Here is a 21,286-nt window from a genome sequence, read left to right as displayed (position 1 = left end):
ACGTCAGCTGTCAGACGGGCGCCGTGACGACGTCACGCCTCAAGAAACAACAACAACAACAAAAACCATCCCGGTTTCATGAAAGGCTTCTATAAATTCAAACCACATTTTACATTAACGGAGACCAGAACCTCTGTGATCCTCCTCAGCTGAACGTCAGCAGGCAGCAGGAAAAAACTACTTTAAAAAAATAAAAAAATCTTGTTTTCACTGCGTTTGTTTTTCAAGAGCGAAGCGATTGATCTGCACCGGCTTCTTTTTTAGGAAGGGTTCCTTTTAAACACGTTCAAAATCCGTTTAAAAGCAGTAAAACAATGCAACTTTTTAAAAATACTTTGACTCAGTCTCCAGGGAAACGCAGTAAAAATGCAACTTTTATAAAAATGCTTCAATTTAGTCTACATGGAAACTGAGTAAAATGCATCTTTTTAAAAAATGCTTCAATTCAGTCTCCATGGAAACTGAGTAAAAAATGCAACTTTTTGAAAATGCTTCAACTCAGTCTCCAGGGAAACGGCGTAAAACGCAACTTTTTAAAAATGCTTCGACTCAGTCTCCAGGGAAACGGCGTAAAACGCAACTTTTTGAAAATGCTTTGACTCAGTCTCCAGGGAAACGGCGTAAAATGCAACTTTTTAAAAATACTTCAATTCAGTCTCCATGGAGACTGGGTAAAATGCAACTTTTTGAAAATGCTTCGACTTAGTCGACAGGGAAACGGCGTAAAATGCAAGTTTTTTGAAAACACCCAGACTCTCTCTCCATCTCAGTGAAAATGGGGGAAATGCAACTTTTTGAAAACTTTGTGACTTTGTCTCAGAGGAAACAGGTGGGGAAAAACTCAACTTCTCTAAAACTTTGGGTGGCCAGATGCAGGAGGAACATTAAAATGACAGGATTCAGAGAATTAAAGGTAAACGACATCATCACAGCTGCAGCAAAGCGCTCAGGTTGTTCCAGAGGCTGAACTCCAGGAGGCCAACATCTGTTAGTGTGTGTGTGTGTGTGTGTGTGTGTGTGTGCGCTTCATATTTTTAATAAATACCTTCGTACTCGTGCACGCAGAACTTCAAAACAGCAACGAGCTGAACATATGTACACATGGGCCTCATTCATAGTCGAGTTCAGTTTGTCCTCGGAGAATTATACCGTTACACAACATACACACACTATACACAACATACACACAACATACACTATACACACAACATACACTATACACGCAACATACACGATACACAATACACACAACATACACAACATACACACAACATGCACACACTATACACAACATACACACAACATACACTATACACACAACATACACGATACACACAACATACACAATACACACAACATACACACGATATACACAACATACACACAATACACACAACACACACACAATACACACAACACACACAACACACAACATACACAACACACACACAACATACACAACACACACAACATACACAATACACACAACGTACACAATACACACACAACATACATAATACACACAACATACACAATACACACACAACATTCATAATACACACACACAATGCACACAACATACACAATACACACACACTCACACACAGCATACACACACAATACACACAACAAACACACACAATACACACACCCAATCCACACAACATATACAATACACACACAATACACACAACATACACAATACACACCCACAACATACACAATACACACTCACAATTCACACAACCTACACAACACACACACACACACACACACACACACACACACACACACACACACACACACACACACACACACACACAACAGGCATTCAGACCAGTGTGTGACCGTGGACACATGACACAACACACACATGAACACAGTGACAGAGTGTGATTTGCGCCCCCTGGTGGAAGAAGCAGGACTCACAACAACACGGTGGACAAAAACCACCTGACGGAGGTGAAAAGTCCAAGAATGTGACGAACCTCGTTGATGAAAGCGAAGACTTGTCCTCGGAGCCTCAGAGCCTCGAGCGATCATCTGCTTGTTTTCATATATAATAAGTTGACCTTCCGTCGCGCGGGTCAAAGGTCGGGGAGAACAGCCAAGGACTGTTCTCTGTGCCGCCATCAGGGCGGCGGTACTGAAGGCCTGAAGGCAATCCAGAGACCCAGACCCTGAACCGGCTCAACGACCGACTCAAGAGACAGACTGCAGACTTTCATCTTCCGTATATACTTTGTATACGCGTGCGAGAAACCATGTCCCATTCATCTCCTTTGATCTCATCACACTAAATTTCCTTTGAAATCTCATGATAAAAGTACTAATGAATCTCTTTTTTTTTCACTTTATGGTACAATAACCACATGTTGTATCCTTTTCTTTTTTATGCTGATCTCTCTCGCTCTCTCTCTCTCTCACGACAAAACATGTCCCATTCATCTCCTTTCATCTCATCACACTAAATTTCCTTTGAAATCTCGTGATAAAGACACTAATAAATCTTTGTTTTTTGTGTGGTTTTTTTTTTTACACTTTATGGTACAATAACCACATGTGGTACCCTTTTCTTTCTAATTTGAATAATGATTTGATAAAACGTTTACAGTTAAGCCTATTTAGAGATTTTTTTTGTTTTACTACAAATTGGAATATACAATGTATTTTGATCACTGTTACACGTTGCTACAGATATTTGATACACGTTTATATCACTCCTGTGTTTTCTGAAACCCATGCATGGAAAAAAAGATTTTGAAATATTCTTTCACAATAAATAATCACTAATAAATCTCGACTAAACCTCTGGGGAGCAACTTGGTTAAAAATCAAGTTATATAAGTGAAGCACCGTGTGCCGCCGCTCGGTAACAAAACAACTTAATGACGTGTAGAATTCAGTGTTTACCAGTCGGGCCCCAGTGCCACATTTTGAAAATAAAATTTTTTTATTGACGCCAAATGGAGCAACAATTCATCAACTTTGTTTTTTTATTTTTTATTATTATGTCGTGTCCTTCAAGCGTATAAAATAAAAAAATATGCTTGGTCCTGCAGCACATCTGCCGTTTCTATCCGACGCAGCCAATCACACTTTCCACCGCAGCCGTTTGAGAAAACGACTATAAAAAGACACTCGGAAAGCCACAATTGGCAGTTTGATGCTCGCCGCGGCTATATTTAAACCGCGGCTGTATAAATAGAGAGGACGGACACGGCGAGGACTGTCGGTGGAAAACATTGGGATCAGAGGCGGCGTGTGGTTTGGAGCCTGAAGGGGAAAAAAAAAATATATATATATATATAAAATGGCATATTAATGGGTGACTCTTAAATCGCATGGTATCAGTTTAAAAAAAACAAAAAAAAATGTAATTTCCGTTTCAGAAAATTTTCGAATTTACATGAAAACGGCAGAAACGCCTAAAGAAAGGACGATGACGTGAGCACGCCAGGCCACTAGTGGGTGCTGTTGCGTTTGTACACTGCAAAACAAAACGGTCGCCGAAATGTAAGACATAAACTCTATTATTTGAGAAGAAAAAAATGTAGACAAGCAACATTATTAATTTTTTCTATTTTAAGTAGTTTATGCATTTTTATTTAATTGTTTATTTGTATTTATTTAGTTTATTTATTTGAATAAATGTATTTATTTATTTCTAATTGTTTTATAATTTTTTTAATGTATTAATATAGCTAATTATATGTATTAATTTAATTTAAAAAGTATTTATTTATTCAATCAATCATTTAATTTAATTTAATTCTGCTAATAAAATAAAATAAAATAAAATAAAATTTAAGGTTTATCCAAAGGTATTTGTCCATGCCAGTAAGTAAATTTCACTTGATGAGGAATCTAGAACTAGGAAAACATTGTTCGTATTACGGTATCTACTGAGCATGTGCAGATCGGCGAGTTGCGTTTCTTCTCCGTTTCCATGGAGACGGACTCACAACGTTTTCCCTCGAGGGCCTCAGACAGTCGGTCGCAGGTTTTTCTACTGTTTTGTCGTCTCCCTTGTTTGTTTTCCTTGAAATGAAACAATAACGATGTTGCCCCTTCCTGCCCTCAGAAATGCCCCCCCGGGGGGGGGGGGGAGTTCTACAACTGCCACCCGCCGTCTCCACACTGTAATTTTCAGCTTTAACCGCAGAGCAAAAAAAAGCTGCACTTGTTTCCAAACCGCTTCGTTCTTCAAATACTGGACTTTCAGACAAACGGGTGTTTTCTCCTTTTTCTTTTTTTCCACTCGGAGGCGGAGCTTCTGTTATTTTAGGGTTTGTTTTGTTTTGTTCGTGTCTGAAGAAGAACTCATGAGTGAATCTCCTGCTTCATGGTGGACGGTGGGATTTTTCCCAAAATGCTCAGTCTCCGCGGGAAACGAGTGAACTTTATGAAAATGCATCTTCTGCATTTCTGTGGGAACGAGAGAAAACGCAGCTTTCTAACATTGTTCAAGACTCCGTCTGTATGGAGACAAACGAAACCGTGACTTTTTGAAAACTCTCAGGCACGTTTCCAAGGGAAGATGAGAATACGCAACTTTTTGAAAACTCAAAGGCCCGTTTCCGAGGGAAGATGAGAATACGCAATATTTTGAAAACTCTCAGGCCCATTTCCAAAGAACAATGTGAAAACTCAACTTTCTGAAACCTCTCAGGCTCATTTCCAAGGGAAGATGAGAAAACGCAACTTTTTGAATACTCTCAGTCTTGTTTTGAGGAAAGATGAGAAAATGCAACTATTTGAAAACTCAAAGGCCCGTTTCCAAGGGAAGATGAGAAAATGCAACTTTTTGAAAACGCAAAGGCCCATTTCTGAGGGAAGATGAGAAAACGCGACTTTTTGAAAACCCAAAGGCCCGTTTCCGAGGGAAGATGCGAAAATGCCGCTTTTTCAAAAATCTTAGTCCCGTTTCCAAGGGAATACGAGAAAACGCAACTTTTGAAAACTCTCAGGCCCGTTTCCGAAGAACAATGTGAAAACTCAACTTTCTGAAAACTCTCAGGCACGTTTCCAAAGGAAGATGAGAAAATGCAACTTTTTGAAAACTCAAAGGCCCATTTCTGAGGAAAGATGAGAAAATGCAAATTTTTGAAAACACTCAGGCCCGTTTCCAAGGGAAGATGAGAAAATGCAACTTTTTGAAAACTCGCAGTCTTGTTTCGAGGAAAGATGAGAAAATGCAACTTTTTGAAAACAGGACGCCCAGGCTCCGTCTCCATGGAGACGGTGAAGCACCACTACTGCTCATGCACACCCTTTGCCCAGTAAATCAACCTCCGAATGCTGAAGACGCGTTATTTTTTCCAGTGAAACACGTCGGACCTGTCTGGAGTTTCTCTCACTACCTTTATACGCAGTTTGGCTTCTTCTCCGTTCGTGTGTCTGATCAAAGCCGCAGAGAAAAAAAAAAAAAAAAAAAAACACCAAATCAGATCAGAACCGGAGGAGGAAAAAAGACCGGGATAAAGAAAGAAGTGAAACGAGGCCAAGATGAAAACAACACGTTGGTTCTAATTCCAGCTGCGACGGCGCTGGGATTAATCAGCGGAACAAAGCGAGGGAGAAACGGCGCCGGCAATCCAGAGCAGAGGAAGCCGCTCACATCTGACAGATTTGACATTTAGGCCCCGTTTCCATGGCGACCGTGCTCGGAGTCACTGACAACGCAACGTTTTGAGAAAAAAAAGTTCATCAGGAGTAGAAAAAAAGTTTTTTTTTAAATTGGTGTAAAGGAAAAACTGTCAGAATGACTAAAATAGATGGTGAAAACCAATCTGAAACTACATTAAAAAAAAATTGTTAAAATAGTATTATGGCTGAAATGGGTAAATGAGTTTCTAAAACTACTAAAAAGCAGAGAAATTTTTTTTTTAAGAGAGTTTAATGAGCTAAATCTTCTTAGATTGCCTAAAAAATAGTGAAACGGTTACAAAAGCAGCTAAAACTGTAATAAAATTAAAACTATTAAACTATCCACAACCTAATATATTATCTTCATATAGGTTAAAGATGTTTTGGTGGATTGTATTTGGTGGAAAGTGGCAGAAATAGTCTTTTCTTTCAACGCATCATTTTCATTTTGACATTTTCATTTTATTGGGGGGGATTTGGATAAAAAAAAACTAAGTTTAATCCTGTAACAAGGATTACAATACAGTTACAACAGTGACATCTGCTGGCAGCTTTTATGTACTGCACGAGACTTGCAGGCCCTCAGGAAGCCCGCATTTACATTTTGTGAGTTTGTTTTATCCCTGGAGGAAAACGAACTCATGTTAAAAAGGAGGAGCGACAACTTATTTAATATAATTATTTTGGCACCATTAGCAATGTTTCCAATAATAATACGAGTGAAACTTTCTTCACCGGTCTAGAGAAGCGCTGTCACTGCGCATGCGGGCACCAGTGATGAAACATGGCGGACCTGTCGTAGTGCAACTCGAGGACGATATCGTGGATTTATCGTCCATATCGACAGTTTAACGGTTGAGACTCACCCCTGAAAGACTCCGAGTCCTCGTCAGTCCACACGGACGTCGGCTTCTCTCCATTCTGTTCACGTTTGGAGCGTTTTGTTCTCTGCACACGTTTGTGTGCTTTCATCATAAAAACAAGCAACAGCGCCCTCAGTGGTCCGGAAGACTAACGACACTGTCCTCAGTGTGTCCGCCCGCAGCAGTGGAAGCACTTTATTTTATTTTTCTAATGACAATAAACATTGTCTTCTAAACAAGGCCTTTGTCATCACTTCATTTATGAGTGAAACTATATATTATTTCTTGATTTAACATCAGTGTCATTAAATCTATGGATCCAAATATCTACAATTTTATACATCTATCAATCAATGCAACGCCCTAAATTCACAAACCATGGAGACGAGCGAAACCGGGACTTTTTGAAAACTCTCAGGCCAGGTTCCATGGAATGATGCGAAAATGCAACTTTTTGAAAACTCAAAGGCTCATTTCCATGGAATGATGCGAGAATGCAACTTTTTGAAAACGCAAAGGCTCATTTCCAAGGGCAGATGAGAAAACGCAACTTTTTGAAAACTCTCAGTCTTGTTTTGAGGAAAGATGAAAAAATGCTACTTTTTGAAAACTCAAAGGCTCATTTCCAAGGGCAGATGAGAAAAAGCAACTTTTTGAAAACTCTCAGTCTTGTTTCGAGGAACGATGAGAAAACGCAACTTTTTGAAAACTCTCAGTCTTGTTTCGAGGAAAGATGAAAAAATGCAACTTTTTGAAAACTCAAAGGCTCATTTCCAAAGGAAGATGAGAAAACGCAACTTTTTTAAAACTCTCAGTCTTGTTTCGAGGAAAGATGAGAAAATGCAACTTTTTTTAAAACTCTCAGTCTTGTTTTGAGGAAAGATGAAAAAATTCAACTTTTTGAAAGCTCAAAGGTCCATTTCTGAGTAAAGATGAGAAAATGCAACTTTTTGAAAACTCTCAGTCCTGTTTCCAAAGAACAATGTGAAAACTCAACTTTCTGAAAATTCTCAGGCTCATTTCCAAGGGAAGACGAGAAAACGCAACTTTTTGAAAACACTCAGTTTTGTTTCGAGGAAAGATGAGAAAATGCAACACACAGACTTTTCGCTGTATTTCCCTCTCAGCCCTCCTTTTCCCTGCACTGCTCCTCCCTCCTGCCATCCCTCCTCCTCCTCTTCTCATTCCGCCCCTGGATATGCTGAGGTGGCAGTTGAAATGAGTTTAAACACAGCGATGGTGGTATAGTGGTGAGCATAGCTGCCTTCCAAGCAGTTGACCCGGGTTCGATTCCCGGCCATCGCAGGAACAAATCTTTTTTACTTTTTCATCAATAAACTTCTTGCTTTTTACAGATAAACTCATTTATGAGTGTGAGAAAACTATGAAAACTGTACTTTTGTATTTCAGAAGATACTCTTGACTCGGTGTGTGTTTTATATCTTACAAGTGAATTATGCACAATATCATTCTCGTGTTAAGTATTAAATAAACTTACAGTTCTAGTTAAGTCTACTTGTATTTCTTGATCCGTCGTAGTACCACAACCTACCAGCAGAGGGCAGCAGCTGCATTGTAATCACTAGGAGCAAGTTGATTTCCTGCGTTCTTTGTTCAATACTGAACTCTATTTCATATCTGGAGGGGCAACAAGTAAATAAATACACAGAAAAGATACTGATGGAGCTGCTGGATAAAATACAAACATTTAAAGAAGTTCCATGATAGTTTACAAAGTAGAATCAGTAATAAAATACATTTTACATTTAACTTTTTTTTATTATGGGACGCTTCACAGTGTTTTTGCGTCATTAAATGATAAATATGAGCTTAATGTCGAGATTGAAGTCGTTTTCTGTCGTGATTGTTTCAGTTTCAGTGAAAATATGGTCAATTTTCATCACAGAAGAAATAAATCCTGTCGAGCTTAATTCTAAAGGTTCATATGGCACAATTTTACTACCAAACATGCTGTTGGTAGTAAAAACCAGCTGTATTTTTTTCCTACTTTGACTAATAGATGATTGAGAAGTGGAAGCGGTTGGAGGGCCTCCGTCAGCGTCACCCTGCTCTCCGCCCACTCCCTGCCCTCTGCAGAGGAAGTGTGGGCCGCACGTCAACACAAGCAGCAGCAGCAGCAGCAGCAGCAGCCCCTCGTCAGGGTTTCCCTGATGACAAACTCCTCCAGATCTCCACCCGTGACGGAGGAATCGAAACACGTCCGAACGCTTCCTCTGCACGTCGCCTGTTCCATAAAAGACGCCGGTCTTGGTAAATAGAATTGGACCAGAAGAGCGTCGAACCACCGAGGAAACGGTGACAATTTATGAGAAAATATAAATATTTATACAAATATCCTAAGAGCAGCAAGACAATTCTGATTCACGAGCATCAGTGTTAATCAAAACACCCATAATGCAACAGTTTTTGCAGCAACAGGTTTCATTGAAACTGGATTCATGCCGAGATTTTAGTCATTTTCTGTTGTAATTTTTTTTTTTTTTGCAAAGATATGGACGTTTGATTCACATGAACTCTGCCACAATAACTCTGTAATAAAATTAGAAGAAAAAAAATTATTAAAAAATATTTCTAATAAAAATGTTTCCTAACTAAAAAAAAGTGAAAATTTTTCCCTAATAAATCTTTTTTTTAAAATAAAATAAATTTAAACAATAAAAAAGTATATATATAAATTAAAATGAATAAAAAACATTTTTTTGGGGGGGGGGATTAAAAAAGTTAAACATTAAAAAAACAAAAAAACAAAATCAAAAACCAAAACATATATATATATATATGTATATATATATGTATATATATATATATATATATATGCAACCTAGATGTTTTTTTGTTTTTTTTAAATGTAACCTCATTTTTAAGCCTGGTTGATTCCACACTATAAAAGTGTAACTTCCTGTCCTCTACTGCCAAACGTTTGCTTTTGTTTTCTTTTTTTTAAATTTACTTCAACCTGCCCCAGCAGCCCCGCCCACTTCTCTTCTCTGCACACGTCCACTCTCACACCGACTGACTTCCGGATCAGTCCGCCGCCCCCACACGTGTTCCTCCTCGCCGGTTCCCTGAACAAGAACAAACCCCCCCCCCTCGTCTTTTCCACTCGGTTCCCCGGCAGGGCGTCACCGCGTGGCGTCCGTCATCACCGGTTATTAAACCGTCACCTGCTTCCACAGAAGAAGTGTGACTTCCTGTCTTCCAGGAATCCCTCGTCGGACGTCAACACAGATGAAACACACACACGTTGTTTTTCACTTTACAGCTTTTTATTCACGTAACGACACGTTCAATGTAATCTGAGTAAAAAAAAAAAAGAAAAACAAAAAGCACAGCAGAGCTCATCTCACCGGATGTACCCAAAACCACAAGTCTGACATCACACGCGTCCCACGGAAACTCGCTTATCATCATTATCATCATCATCATCATCATCATTATTCCATAGGAATCGACAGGAGGACGTCCACAGGGGACGACGTACCGCGCACGTTCGCGTAGGGCTCACATGCCTCCATACATTCAGAGTTTTTACAATAGCTTCATCGGAAAAAAACAACAAAAAAACAAAACAAAAACAAACGCATTTAATGCTGCAGTAACGAGAATAAAGTACCGACGTCCTGCAGAGGAAGTTGGAAAAACAACAAGCTGCGGCTTCGTTTACACGCCGACGTCTCAACCGTCTTTCACTTGAGAAAACGTTGTTTTGAAAATGACCTACATTTGAAAATCCTGAAAACGATGTAATTCTCATGTACGGCCACCAGTTGGTGCCGTTTGGCGTTTTTGTTATGGACAAAATGCAAAAAAACATAAACAGTAGGAGTACGTGGACATTCGTATGCACAGTTAGATTTTTCTTATGGGCGACTCTCCACTAAAAAAAATAGTAGCGTTTTTAAAAACTTTCATTTTCGAAAAGTTGTGGGTTTCACTGTTTCCATGGAAACAAAGTTGGAGTGTTTTCAAAAAATACTTGCACTTTCCCTCCATTTCCAAGGAGACAGTGTGAAGAGCATTTTCAAAAAGTTCTGCTTTCCCCCATTTCCATGGAAACGAATTCAGAGCATTTTCACAAAGTGGCGCTTTCCCACCATTTCCAAGGAGACAGTGTCAAGAGCATTTTCAAAAAGTTGCACTTTCCCTCCATTTCCAAGGAGACAGTGTGAAGAGCATTTTCAAAAAGTTCTGCTTTCCCCCATTTCCATGGAAACGAATTCAGAGCATTTTCACAAAGTGGCGCTTTCCCACCATTTCCAAGGAGACAGTGTCAAGAGCATTTTCAAAAAGTTGGACTTTCCCTCCATTTCCAAGGAGACAGTGTCAAGAGTATTTTCAAAAAGTTGCACTTTCCCCCATTTCCATGGAAAGGGATTTAGAGCATTTTCCAAAAAAAAGTTGCCTTTCCCCAAGTTTCCAAGGATTACGTCAATCAGAGCCATTTCAAAAAGTTTCCCCCTTGGAGCTGTTTTCAAAAAAGATAAATTTTCTGGGTCTCTGAGCACGGTTGTCACGGAAACGGGGAAAAAACCCCATGACAAAATGTTTCCATTTTCACTTGAAAAGAAACAGGACATCTTTTTTCCCACCACTGTCCTGCAGTGTTCAGATCAGGTATATATGTATATCTAAACTTATATTATATTTATATATAAACTTTTCACCAGATCACTTAAATAGCTCAAACAAGAAAGAGGAAGTACAACTGTAGGCAAACACATCGAGTAATAAAGTAAAACAAGATGAGATCCAAAGCTACTGATTCGCCGGAGCAGGAAACCAACTGTGAAACTTTTGATAAAAACGAGAATTATTGTAATAATTAGATATAGATTCTACTGGAATGGATATTTACAGTGGCAAAAAAAATAAACCGTAAATGTTATAAGACATGTGTATATACTGTCTAATAACAGGAGAGCGTTTTAGTTAACAAAAGTGAAGCACGATATCCTTTTAAAGTTTTTTTTAAAAGAGGTGCTGAACACAGTTTAGTTCAGCCACATTCAGTTCACAGAAAATAGAGCCTTTAAATTTGAACTTTAAAGTTCGAAAACGTCGATATTTTTTAGCGAAACCGACCAATTGCTACAGAAAATGACCCATAATCTCAAAATAAAGTAAATTTTTATGAAAATTTCTGCTGAATAATACAGTGAAATGTACAAAAAAAAAAAAAAAAAAAAAGAAAGAAAACCTTTTAAATGTTTCCCATCTGCTTGGTGGCTTTTCTGGTTTTTCCAGTATAATTGAATTTGCTGGTACGGTCGACAAATCAAATACAGGTGTGTGTGTGTGTGTGTGTGTGTGTGTGTGTGTGTGTGTGTGTGTGTGTGTGTGTGTGTGTTCGGCCTTCGCCTCACGATGTGGAGACGATCCTCCGAGAATGAAGACGTCCGAAGTCCCGCAGACGCTCCCGAGTCTCAGCCGGGTGAAACACCCCTTGACCCCCTTGACCCCCTTGACCCCCTTGACTCCCTTGACCTCTTGGCCCGGCGGCGCGGCGTTAGCCGTACTCCGAGGCGGGCGGCCCCGTCACCAGTTTGCAGTAGCGCGACAAGGCGCCGAGGTCGAGGTAGAGGGAGCCCTTCCTCCTCACGTGGCCGGAGTCCTCGGAGTAAAGCGACGACTCTGCAGAACACATCACGATAAGGTCTTTTATTATAAAAAAATTCTTCTTCTTCTTCGGTTATTTGAAAAGCGCGTGCCGCGCTGGCCGCCTCACCCTGCGTGGCGTCGTGCTGGTGGCTCTGCTGCCGCAGCAGCGTGTGGTTGGCCTCCTCCATGGCGGAGTCCAGGCTCCAGCAGCGCGGCTGGTCCTCCCTGGACGGGTTGACGGCCTCGTCCTTCAGCAGCTCGGACGCCGAGCTCCGCAGCGCCGGGTTCCGCTCCAGGGCGCGGCCCAGGAAGGAGCGCATGGCCGGGCTGCAGTCCTCCGCCACGTCCTCCAGGGGCGGAGCCTGCTTGTGGATCTGTCGGGGAGACGGGTGGGGGGGGACAACAGAGGGGCTTTAGTTGTGGGACGAGTTAATCGCATTCACACACAGGGGACACTTTGATATGTGGACAGGTGTGGGCGGGGAATTGAACCTTCAACCTTCTGACAGAGTCGATGCACCCTACAAACTGGGCCGCAAACCAAACCAAACCAAATTCAGCGGCTGTTGGCTAACCCAAACCGAGTCAAACTCCCCCAAACCGAGTCTGACCCCCCAAACTTAGTCTACCCCCCCCAAACCCGAGTCAAAATCCCCCAAAACGAGTCAAATGGCCCCAAACTGAGTCAAATGGCCCCAAACAGAGTCAAACCCCCAAACCGAGTCAACCCCCCCAAACCGAGTCTGACCCCCCAAACTTAGTCAACCTCCCCCAAACCGAGTCAAAATCCCCCAAAATGAGTCACAGACCTCCCAAACTGAGTCAAATGCCCCCAAACCGAGTCAAACTCCCCAAACTGAGTCAGAACCCCCTCAAACTGAGTCAAATTCTTCTCAAACTGAGTCATAACCCGCCCAAACCGAGTCAAACCCCCCAAACTTAGTCAAGCCCCCCCAAACCGAGTCAAAATCCCCCAAAACGAGTCACAGACCTCCAAACCGAGTCAAACGCTTCCATACTGAGTCAAACCCCACCATACTGAGCCAAACCCTCCCAAACAGAGTCACAACCCCTTGAAACAAGCCACAGCCCCCCCAAAATCGACCCCCCCCCCCCCCCCAAACCGATCCACAGCCAAACCAATCTGAACTGCAGCCTCGACAACAAACGATCCAAAACAACTGCAAGAGTTTTCTGAACTCGATGGATCGTGACCCCGAACGACGGCGACCCGCCGCCAGTGAGACGAAGCCAGTTCCAGTAAAAAAGGAAGCGAGAGGCTGAACCGGCCGGAACCGGAGCCGTGACCCGGACTCCTCCCGCCGCGGCGGTTTCATGTGGAAGTGAGTAAACCGCCAAAAACAGAAACTGCACTGCTCAACGGCCCAAACGCCTTCAGGCTGAAGTAGGTCACAGTTCACACACCGGCCGTCGTTTCTATCTCGGGGTGAATGAGGTCACGGAAAACTCTACGTGCTTGTTAAAAAAAACAAAAAACACACTATCTGATGAAAACACAAGACGTTATCTGTGGAGAAGGTTGAAGGTTTAAGTAGATTTTAAAAAAAGGGCCTGTCGACTCATGGAGCAGGATGATTTTTTTGTCCGGAGAGTTTTAGGAGCCTGAAAACAGCTTGAATGCGATCGGACATATTTGCTGAAAAAGATGATGTCATCACGCAACCAAAACAACATGGCCGACCACCTCCTCATGGTCAGGCTGCAGAACCTGCTGATGCTATTTGCTTTAATAAAGCCAGATGTTAGATTTGTCGATTTCTTCTATTGTTTTTGTTTTTTTTTGCCTGCTCCATGTCATGTTTTTTTTTTCTACTGCAGCGTTACATCGCCACCTATAGGCCTGGTATATGTACTACATGGTTTTTTTATAAAGGTTAAATAATAAAGGTTAGAATAACCGGAAGAAAAACAATCGTAAATGTAGAGTTTTCAAGGGAGAGCTTTCGTTGCGTTTTGGAAGTCCGTTCACATGACGACGGTGGTCGGAGCCACTGAAAACGCAACTTTTTTGAAAACGCTCGGACTCCGTCTCCATGGAAACGGTTGAAAACGCACTGCACATGTGCACCACGGCCGTCGTAAATAGTTGTTTTACGCACACCTTCAGTAGGGAAGAGGAACGTTTTCTCCGTGGTGTCACGACTCCCTGTCCATATTCTAATGGGACCTGGAACTTTTATTTTGATAGTCACCCAAAAAAACAAGCTGTGTGTGTGTGTGGTTTCGATACATAAACAAACAACAGCACCCACTAGTGGCCCAACGTGAAAACGACATAGTTTGTAGCGTTTCTGCCGTGTTAACGGACGTCGTTTTCAAAACGTTGCCGTGTAAACGCAAAGCGATGCGTCTTCACTTGAAGCGTTGTCACGGAAACGCATCGCGTGCGGGACTCACGATGTAGAGGTAGGACGGGTAGGCGGTGCGCGGGTATCTCTGCACCCAGGGGGGGCTTCCTGTCTGCATGTGGATGATGGTGGTGCCCAGGCTGTAGATGTCCGTCTTTGTGTTGTGGCCCCGGCACAAGACCAGCTCTGGACTCATGTACATCTGAAAGATAGAGAAGGGGGGGGAGAAGGGGGGGCAGTTAGAGCTGCAGAGAGAAGCACTAGAAAAAACAAGTAAAAAAAAAAAACAAGCAGCGTTTCCTCTTTGAGTGGATGAAAACAGGAAATGGCCTTTTGCAGTAAAAGGGGCTTTCTGCTTGTAAAGGAATCAGACCTGTGTTGTGTTGTGTTGTGTTGTATTGAATTGTGTTGTGTTGTATGGTGTTGTGTTGTATTGTGTTGCATTGTGTTGTGTTGCATTGTGTTGCATTGCATTGTGTTGTATTGTGTTGCGTTGAATTGTTGTATTGAATTGTGTTGTGTTGTATTGTGTTGTGTTGCATTGTATTGTGTTGCATTGCATTGTGTTGTATTGTGTTGCATTGTGTTGTGTTGTATTGAACTGTGTTGTGTTGTGTTGTATTGTGTTGTGTTGCATTGTATTGTGTTGCATTGCATTGTGTTGTATTGTGTTGCATTGTGTTGTGTTGTATTGAATTGAATTGTTGTGTTGTATTGTGTTGTGTTACATTGTATTGTGTTGAATTGTATTGTGTTGTGATTTGGCCTCTGCAGTGTGAGGAGTAAACACTGAGCTAATCTCTCTCTCTCTGGAAATTCCAATCTCTCTCTCTCTCTCTCTCTCTCTCTCTCTCTCGCTCTCTCTCTCTCTCTCTCTCTCTCTCCTGTTCATGTGAGCCCGACTCGTCCGGAGCTCACGAGTCTTTATTATTTACCGCAGGGCGTCTGACCCCGGGACTTTCCACAAGGGGGCCGCGGTGCACGGGTAAAGAGACACACAAACAAAGCCAGAGGACGGGAAAGTTGAGGAGGGAAAAAAAAACAAAAAACAAAAACCCTCCCGTGTGAAAAATGTGCCGCGTTAAAATCCATACAGTTTTCTAAGAGCTGATTAAGAGTGAGAACACAAACTATTATTATCTGAGAGCTGAGCCGATTGCAGACGAGACAAGTGCTGACAAGTACGGCGACTAATTTGTTTAAAAGTCAAACAGTGACTGTTGGGGGGGTGTGTGTGTGGGGGGGGGGGGGGGGGGGTCTTACCTCGGTTCCTCGCAGGTCTCTGGGAATGTAAACGTCCTCCGTCATCTGAACAGTCAGGCCAAAGTCCACCAGCACCGCCTTGTCCGACATCAGAACGATGTTACTGGCTGTGGGGCGATAAATATAAATAAATAAATAAATAAACACCAGGCCGGTCATTGTCGCGTGTCACTCGTCCCTCTGGACCCCCTCCCAGTGCCCCCCCCCCTCCCCCCGAGGGTCTGGCTGGAGAAAGTCTGCAGAAAGGCTGCAGAAAGTCTGCAGGCCTCGAGGCTTTGATCCCGCTAAACCGGCTCCTCACAGCCGCCGGCCCGGCCTCGGCTCGGCCCCGCCTCCTTCTGACCACGCTGGTGGCGAGGAGTCGCGCCCGTTAGCGTCGAGGTTACAAAGTTTCCTCCAACGGCGCACGGTGAACGTGTTACTATTTCTAAAACAGTAATCCTATTAATGTTACTTCTCCAAGTCACTGTGTGTTACTGTTGTAGCATTACTATTTTAGCATTACTGTTGTAGCATTACTATTTTAGCATTACTATTGTAGCATTACTGTTGTGGCATTACTGTTGTAGCACAATTGTAGCATTACTATTGTCAAAACTACAATTGTAGCGCTACAATTGTAGCACCAATATTGTAGCGTTACTATCGTAGCATTACTATTGTAGCTTTGCTATTGTAGCATTACTATTGTAGCATTACTATTGTAGCGTTACTATTGTAGCATTACTATTGTAGCATCACTATTGTAGCATCACTATTGTAGCATCACGATTGTAGCGTTACTATTGTAGCATTACTATTGTAGCGTTACTATTGTAGCATTACTTTTGTAGCATCACTATTGTAGCATCACTATTGTAGCATCACTATTGTAGCATCACTATTGTAGCATCACTATTGTAGCGTTACTATTGTAGTATTATTATTGAAGCATTACTATTGTAGCGTTACTATTGTAGCATCACGATTGTAGCGTTACTATTGTAGCATTACTTTTGTAGCATCACTATTGTAGCATCACTATTGTAGCATCACTATTGTAGCATCACTATTGTAGCATCACGATTGTAGCATCACGATTGTAGCGTTACTATTGTAGCATTACTTTTGTAGCATCACTATTGTAGCATTACTTTTGTAGCATCACTATTGTAGCATCACTATTGTAGCATCACTATTGTAGCATCACGATTGTAGCATCACGATTGTAGCGTTACTATTGTAGCATTACTATTGTAGTATTATTATTGAAGCATTACTATTGTAGCGTTACTATTGTAGCGTTACTATTGTAGCGTTACTATTGTAGTATTATTATTGAAGCATTACTATTGTAGCGTTACTATTGTAGCGTTACTATTGTAGTATTATTATTGAAGCATTACTATTGTAGCGTTACTATTGTAGCGTTACTATTGTAGTATTATTATTGAAGCATTACTATTGTAGCGTTACTATTGTAGCGTTACTATTGTAGCGTTACTATTGTAGTAATCAATCAATCACTTCTTCTGAAAGTAACTAAAAAAGTAGCGTGTTCTCTAACTTGGTAACTTTTAAAGTAATCAACAAAGTGAATAAGCTACTTCTTAAAGGAGATGCAAGGTAACCACGGCAACAGCGTCTGGCGTGACCCGGGTCGGGAGCGAGGCGTGACTCACGCTTGACGTCGTGGTGGATGACGCGGTGCGAGTGCAGGTACTCCAGCGCGCGCAGCACCTGCTTGGTCACCCAGATGACCTCGAACTCCCTCATGGGGCCGCAGCTGTCCAGCTTCTCCAGCACCGAGCCGCCCTCGCCGGCCTCCATGAACAGGTGGACGCTGCCGCCGCAGAGCAGCGCGCCGTACAGCTCGGCGATGTTCTCGTGGCGGAAGCGGGCCTGGAACTCCACGTCGGCCGCCTTGAAGTTCTCCAGCGGGATCTGGCATCGAGGAGAGGACGGGTTTTGGAAAAAAAATGATTAAAAAAAAGAATAAAATTCTCAAAAATTATTCATATTTAGATTTATAATATAGATTTTCCTGCTTGTTTGCAGAAAATTCAGTTAAATTAATTGATTATCATTGATATTTCACTTTAACAGAAAACCTGCAGAACCAGACTCCTCTTCTTGTATTCAACTGGTTATATTAGTGTAAATAAAGCAGCTGTGCATTGTATTGTGTTATGTTGTATTGTGTTGTATTGTGTTGTATTGTGTTGTATTGTGTTGTGTTGTATTGTGTTGTATTGTGTTGTATTGTGTTGTGTTGTATTGTGTTGTGTAGTGTTGTATTGTGTTGTGTTGTGTTGTATTGTATTGTGCTGCATTGTGTTGTATAGTGTTGTGTTGTATTGTGCTGTATTGTGTTGTATTGTATTGTGTTGTGTTGTATTGAAAAAAGAATAACATTTAAAAAAAAGAATTCATATTTAGATTTATAATATAGATTTTCCTGCTCGTTTGCAGAAAATTCAATTAAATTGATTGATTATTATTATATTATCATTGATATTTCACTTTAACAGAAAACCTGCAGAACCAGACTCCTCCTCTTGTATTCATCTGGTTATATTAGTGTAAATAAAGCAGCTGCTGTAAATATAAAACTCCCTACTTGGTATTTTTTTCCCTAAAAACTCACAATTTAAGAGTAAAAAACCATTTTTAATGAGTATATATATGGGATTTCCGGGGGATTTTGCATCAGTGGAGGTGTAATTTTAGTATGTAGGGCTTCTTGTTTTTGCAGTATATGTGCCAGGATGACAAAGTATTTGCTGAACCGATGACTCCTGCTTCCAGTAAGTGATCAGTATGTGCTCAGCTCGTTCTGTCAACATCCTGACGATAACGCCGCTGCAGGTAAGTACAACCACTCCTTCCACATCCTTTTTTTTTGGTCAATATTTTCCGTGCACGCGTTGTGCAAACTCTCGCGTTTCTCAAGTTTGGCATACACTTTTAGCGTTGGGTTATTTTGGCAGCGGTTCTTCTTTCACGGACGCGCTTGTTCCTCTTTGACATCGGAGGGAAAACAAAAAACGAGCAAAAAAAAAAAAAAAAAAAGAAGAAGAAATGTCACGTTGACATGCACCCGAGGCAGACGGGGGTGTCGAGTTTCCCTGAGAATTCCACTCACCAGTTTGCAGGCCATCCTCTTCCTGGTGGCCGTGTCCTGCGCCAGGTGGACTTTCCCGAACGAGCCCTTGGGCACGAGGCCGGAGCCGGGGTTCTTGTAGGTCAGCTTCCAGGGGAACAGCAGGACGTCGGAGTTGACCCGGTAGCGTCTCTTCTTCACCGCCATGTACTTCTGCAAAGGGTTTAGAGGCCGCAGGGGGTTGAGAGTCGTTCGGGCGTGCAAGGGGTCGGGGGTCAAGGGAGAGGTCAAGACTGCTCACCTTGTTCAGGATGACGCCCGTCTCCTCCTCCTCCTCCTCCTCCTCCACCTCCTCCACCCTGGGCAGGTGGTGCTGCCGGGGCTCCGCCTGCATGCTGGACAGCAGGTTGACGAAGGACAGGAGGTCCGTCACCGTCCCGTACCGAACCCCGCCGGCCGCGTCCCCGGCCTCCTCGTTCTCGTCCATCTCCTCCTGGGAGAGGCTCCCCTCTTCTTCAAATGACAGGCCACCTTCCTCCTCCTCCTCCTCCTCCTCCTCCTCCTCCTCTTCTTCCTCCTCCAGCCGGTACAGAGTCTCGGCGGCGTTGATGATGTCCTCCACGTTCATGTGAGCCAGCAGCAGCTCGAGCCCCTGGTAATCCATCTCGACGGAGGGTTGGTGCCGCCGGAGCTGGAAGGGAACATGAGGTTACTGTCGGGTCCCTCTGAAGTCACTGTGACGCTCCGGCGGAGCGCCCAGGGTTTCATACGGCCGAGAGGTGGAGCTTGAAGAGAAATGTTTTCCAAGAAGAAGGAAGGGAGTTTTTGCAGTCAAACCGGGAAGCCCCCCCCCCCTCTCCACCCCTCCTCTTACAGGAGAGCGTTGGACTGCTTTTCTCAGCTAGAAAACTTGCTGATCATCTATTTATCAAGTGGGGAAAACAGGTCACTGGGAGTAATTACAGGGCAGTGAAATGAAGCAGTGAATCTTCTGTGCCAAACAATGTTGGAAAAAAAAAAAAACTTATTTCACAATAAGGTCCTTCCAGGAATATATAAACAGAAAATGCTCGGATTTTACGGAAAACGTGTCGTTACTAAGCAGAAACAGATAGTTAAAGGCGGTAACTTACAGTAAATAAGGTGCGGAGGTCAGAAGCGTGCCTTCATGGTGCGACTCCAGACCCGGACTGAGCGCACGGTGATCAGTGGCGTGTGTTTACCGAGAGCGAGACAGGAGGAAGTGGAGGGAGGGGAGGTGGAGGCTTTCAAATCACTCTGCCACTTTCATTTTCCCTTTTCTTTCTCTTCTGTCAAACTAGAAAACAACAGTTTTCAGACGTCTTAACTCGATATGTGTGCATTTGTATGCTTATGTAAGTCTAGATTGATGTGTGTAGATGTTTATTCCTAAAAAAATATATATATACCAACTTTTGTTTTGACTTGAAATAAATAAAAATCACCCATACAGCAGTGAAGGGTTGTTGGTGGTTTCTTGCAGGAAAACTGATTTCTTCATATGAGATTTCTTATTAAAAATTCAAATGTATCATTATACGATGAATAAAACATCCCAAGAAGACATTATGCCTTTAATTGTGATCTTGAGGACTAAAACTCGACACTCACAACACACGACTACTCACTTTTCTATTTTTTAATCGCCATAGTTCTCTTTCGTTTGGTCTGTCTCGGTTGCCGTAGGCAGAGAGCTTCGCGCATGCGCCGTTCGCGCCTCTTCGCCTGAACCACTATGGCGGCCTCCATGGCCCAGTGCAGGTTACATATGAGGGGGAAAGCCACCTTTAAGAGGAGTTTACAGCGAGTCCACACGTTTCTCCGGAGAAGTCTGGTAACCGAGGCCGTCGCAGCCGAAGGGAAGCCGCTCGGAAACACGACAACGGTATGTGAAGCTTTTAAAACGAATTAGCTTCCAGAATTAGCCCCGCTGTGGAGGAGCCGTCATTCCGGACTCCGCCTAGAAAACCTCATATTTAAGAAAGAAACTGGATTTAACACCACATTTGTTTTATTTTTTGGAAATTCCTAAATGCATGCGTATTTATTTGAGCGTGACTCGAATTACGGCTCACGATATATCAACCAAAAACTCTGTTTAGTTTCAATCTTTTCACAAAATTGTATTTCCCCTGGTTTCTCTCTTGATGTCTTAAAATGAAACTAAATATTTGTTCTTATTATTTTCCAAGCGTATTATACCCATGTTTCGTAATTGTTTCCCTGCTTACAGAAATAATTCAACATTGTTAATGAAGCTTGCGTATGTTTTCATGAGTCGTTTTACACATTTTCTAAATTTTAACATTATTTGCATGAAGTCTGGCTGAAAGTTTTGTCTGCCAAAAACAGCTGATGATCTCCCGAGACTTTGTTGTACCTGAATTGAAAATTATGAATCTAAATAGTTTAAATACCTG

At 42.2% G+C, this 21,286-nt stretch overlaps 2 protein-coding genes across 2 annotated transcripts in view; one reads left to right on the top strand and one right to left on the bottom strand.

The window, feature by feature from the left end:
* Positions 1-12,026: 12,026 nt before the first annotated feature.
* map3k8 (mitogen-activated protein kinase kinase kinase 8) lies at positions 12,027-19,509 on the bottom strand (the record flags this gene model as incomplete). Its single annotated transcript, XM_080515128.1, has 7 exons — positions 12,027-12,164; positions 12,259-12,505; positions 14,550-14,702; positions 15,764-15,870; positions 17,425-17,686; positions 18,888-19,058; positions 19,147-19,509. 7 exons carry the CDS (start codon positions 19,507-19,509, stop codon positions 12,040-12,042), a joined length of 1,428 nt encoding a protein of 475 aa, XP_080371254.1. The 3' UTR covers positions 12,027-12,039.
* A 39-nt stretch (positions 19,510-19,548) lies between these two features.
* The window catches only part of mtpap (mitochondrial poly(A) polymerase), a gene marked incomplete at its 5' end in the record, with an annotated part of 12,557 nt that continues 10,819 nt past the window's right edge, over positions 19,549-21,286 (top strand). The window contains 1 exon segment of the mRNA XM_080514853.1: positions 19,549-19,624. Within this exon segment, the coding sequence (XP_080370979.1) occupies positions 19,549-19,624 (76 nt within the window).

This window comes from Blennius ocellaris (assembly GCF_963422515.1).
Source record: "Blennius ocellaris genome assembly, chromosome: 19".
In the NCBI taxonomy this organism is placed as follows: Eukaryota; Metazoa; Chordata; class Actinopteri; order Blenniiformes; family Blenniidae; genus Blennius; species Blennius ocellaris.
The sequence above is the reverse complement of the archived record's forward strand: the minus strand, read 5'-3'. Positions and strand labels throughout refer to the sequence as shown.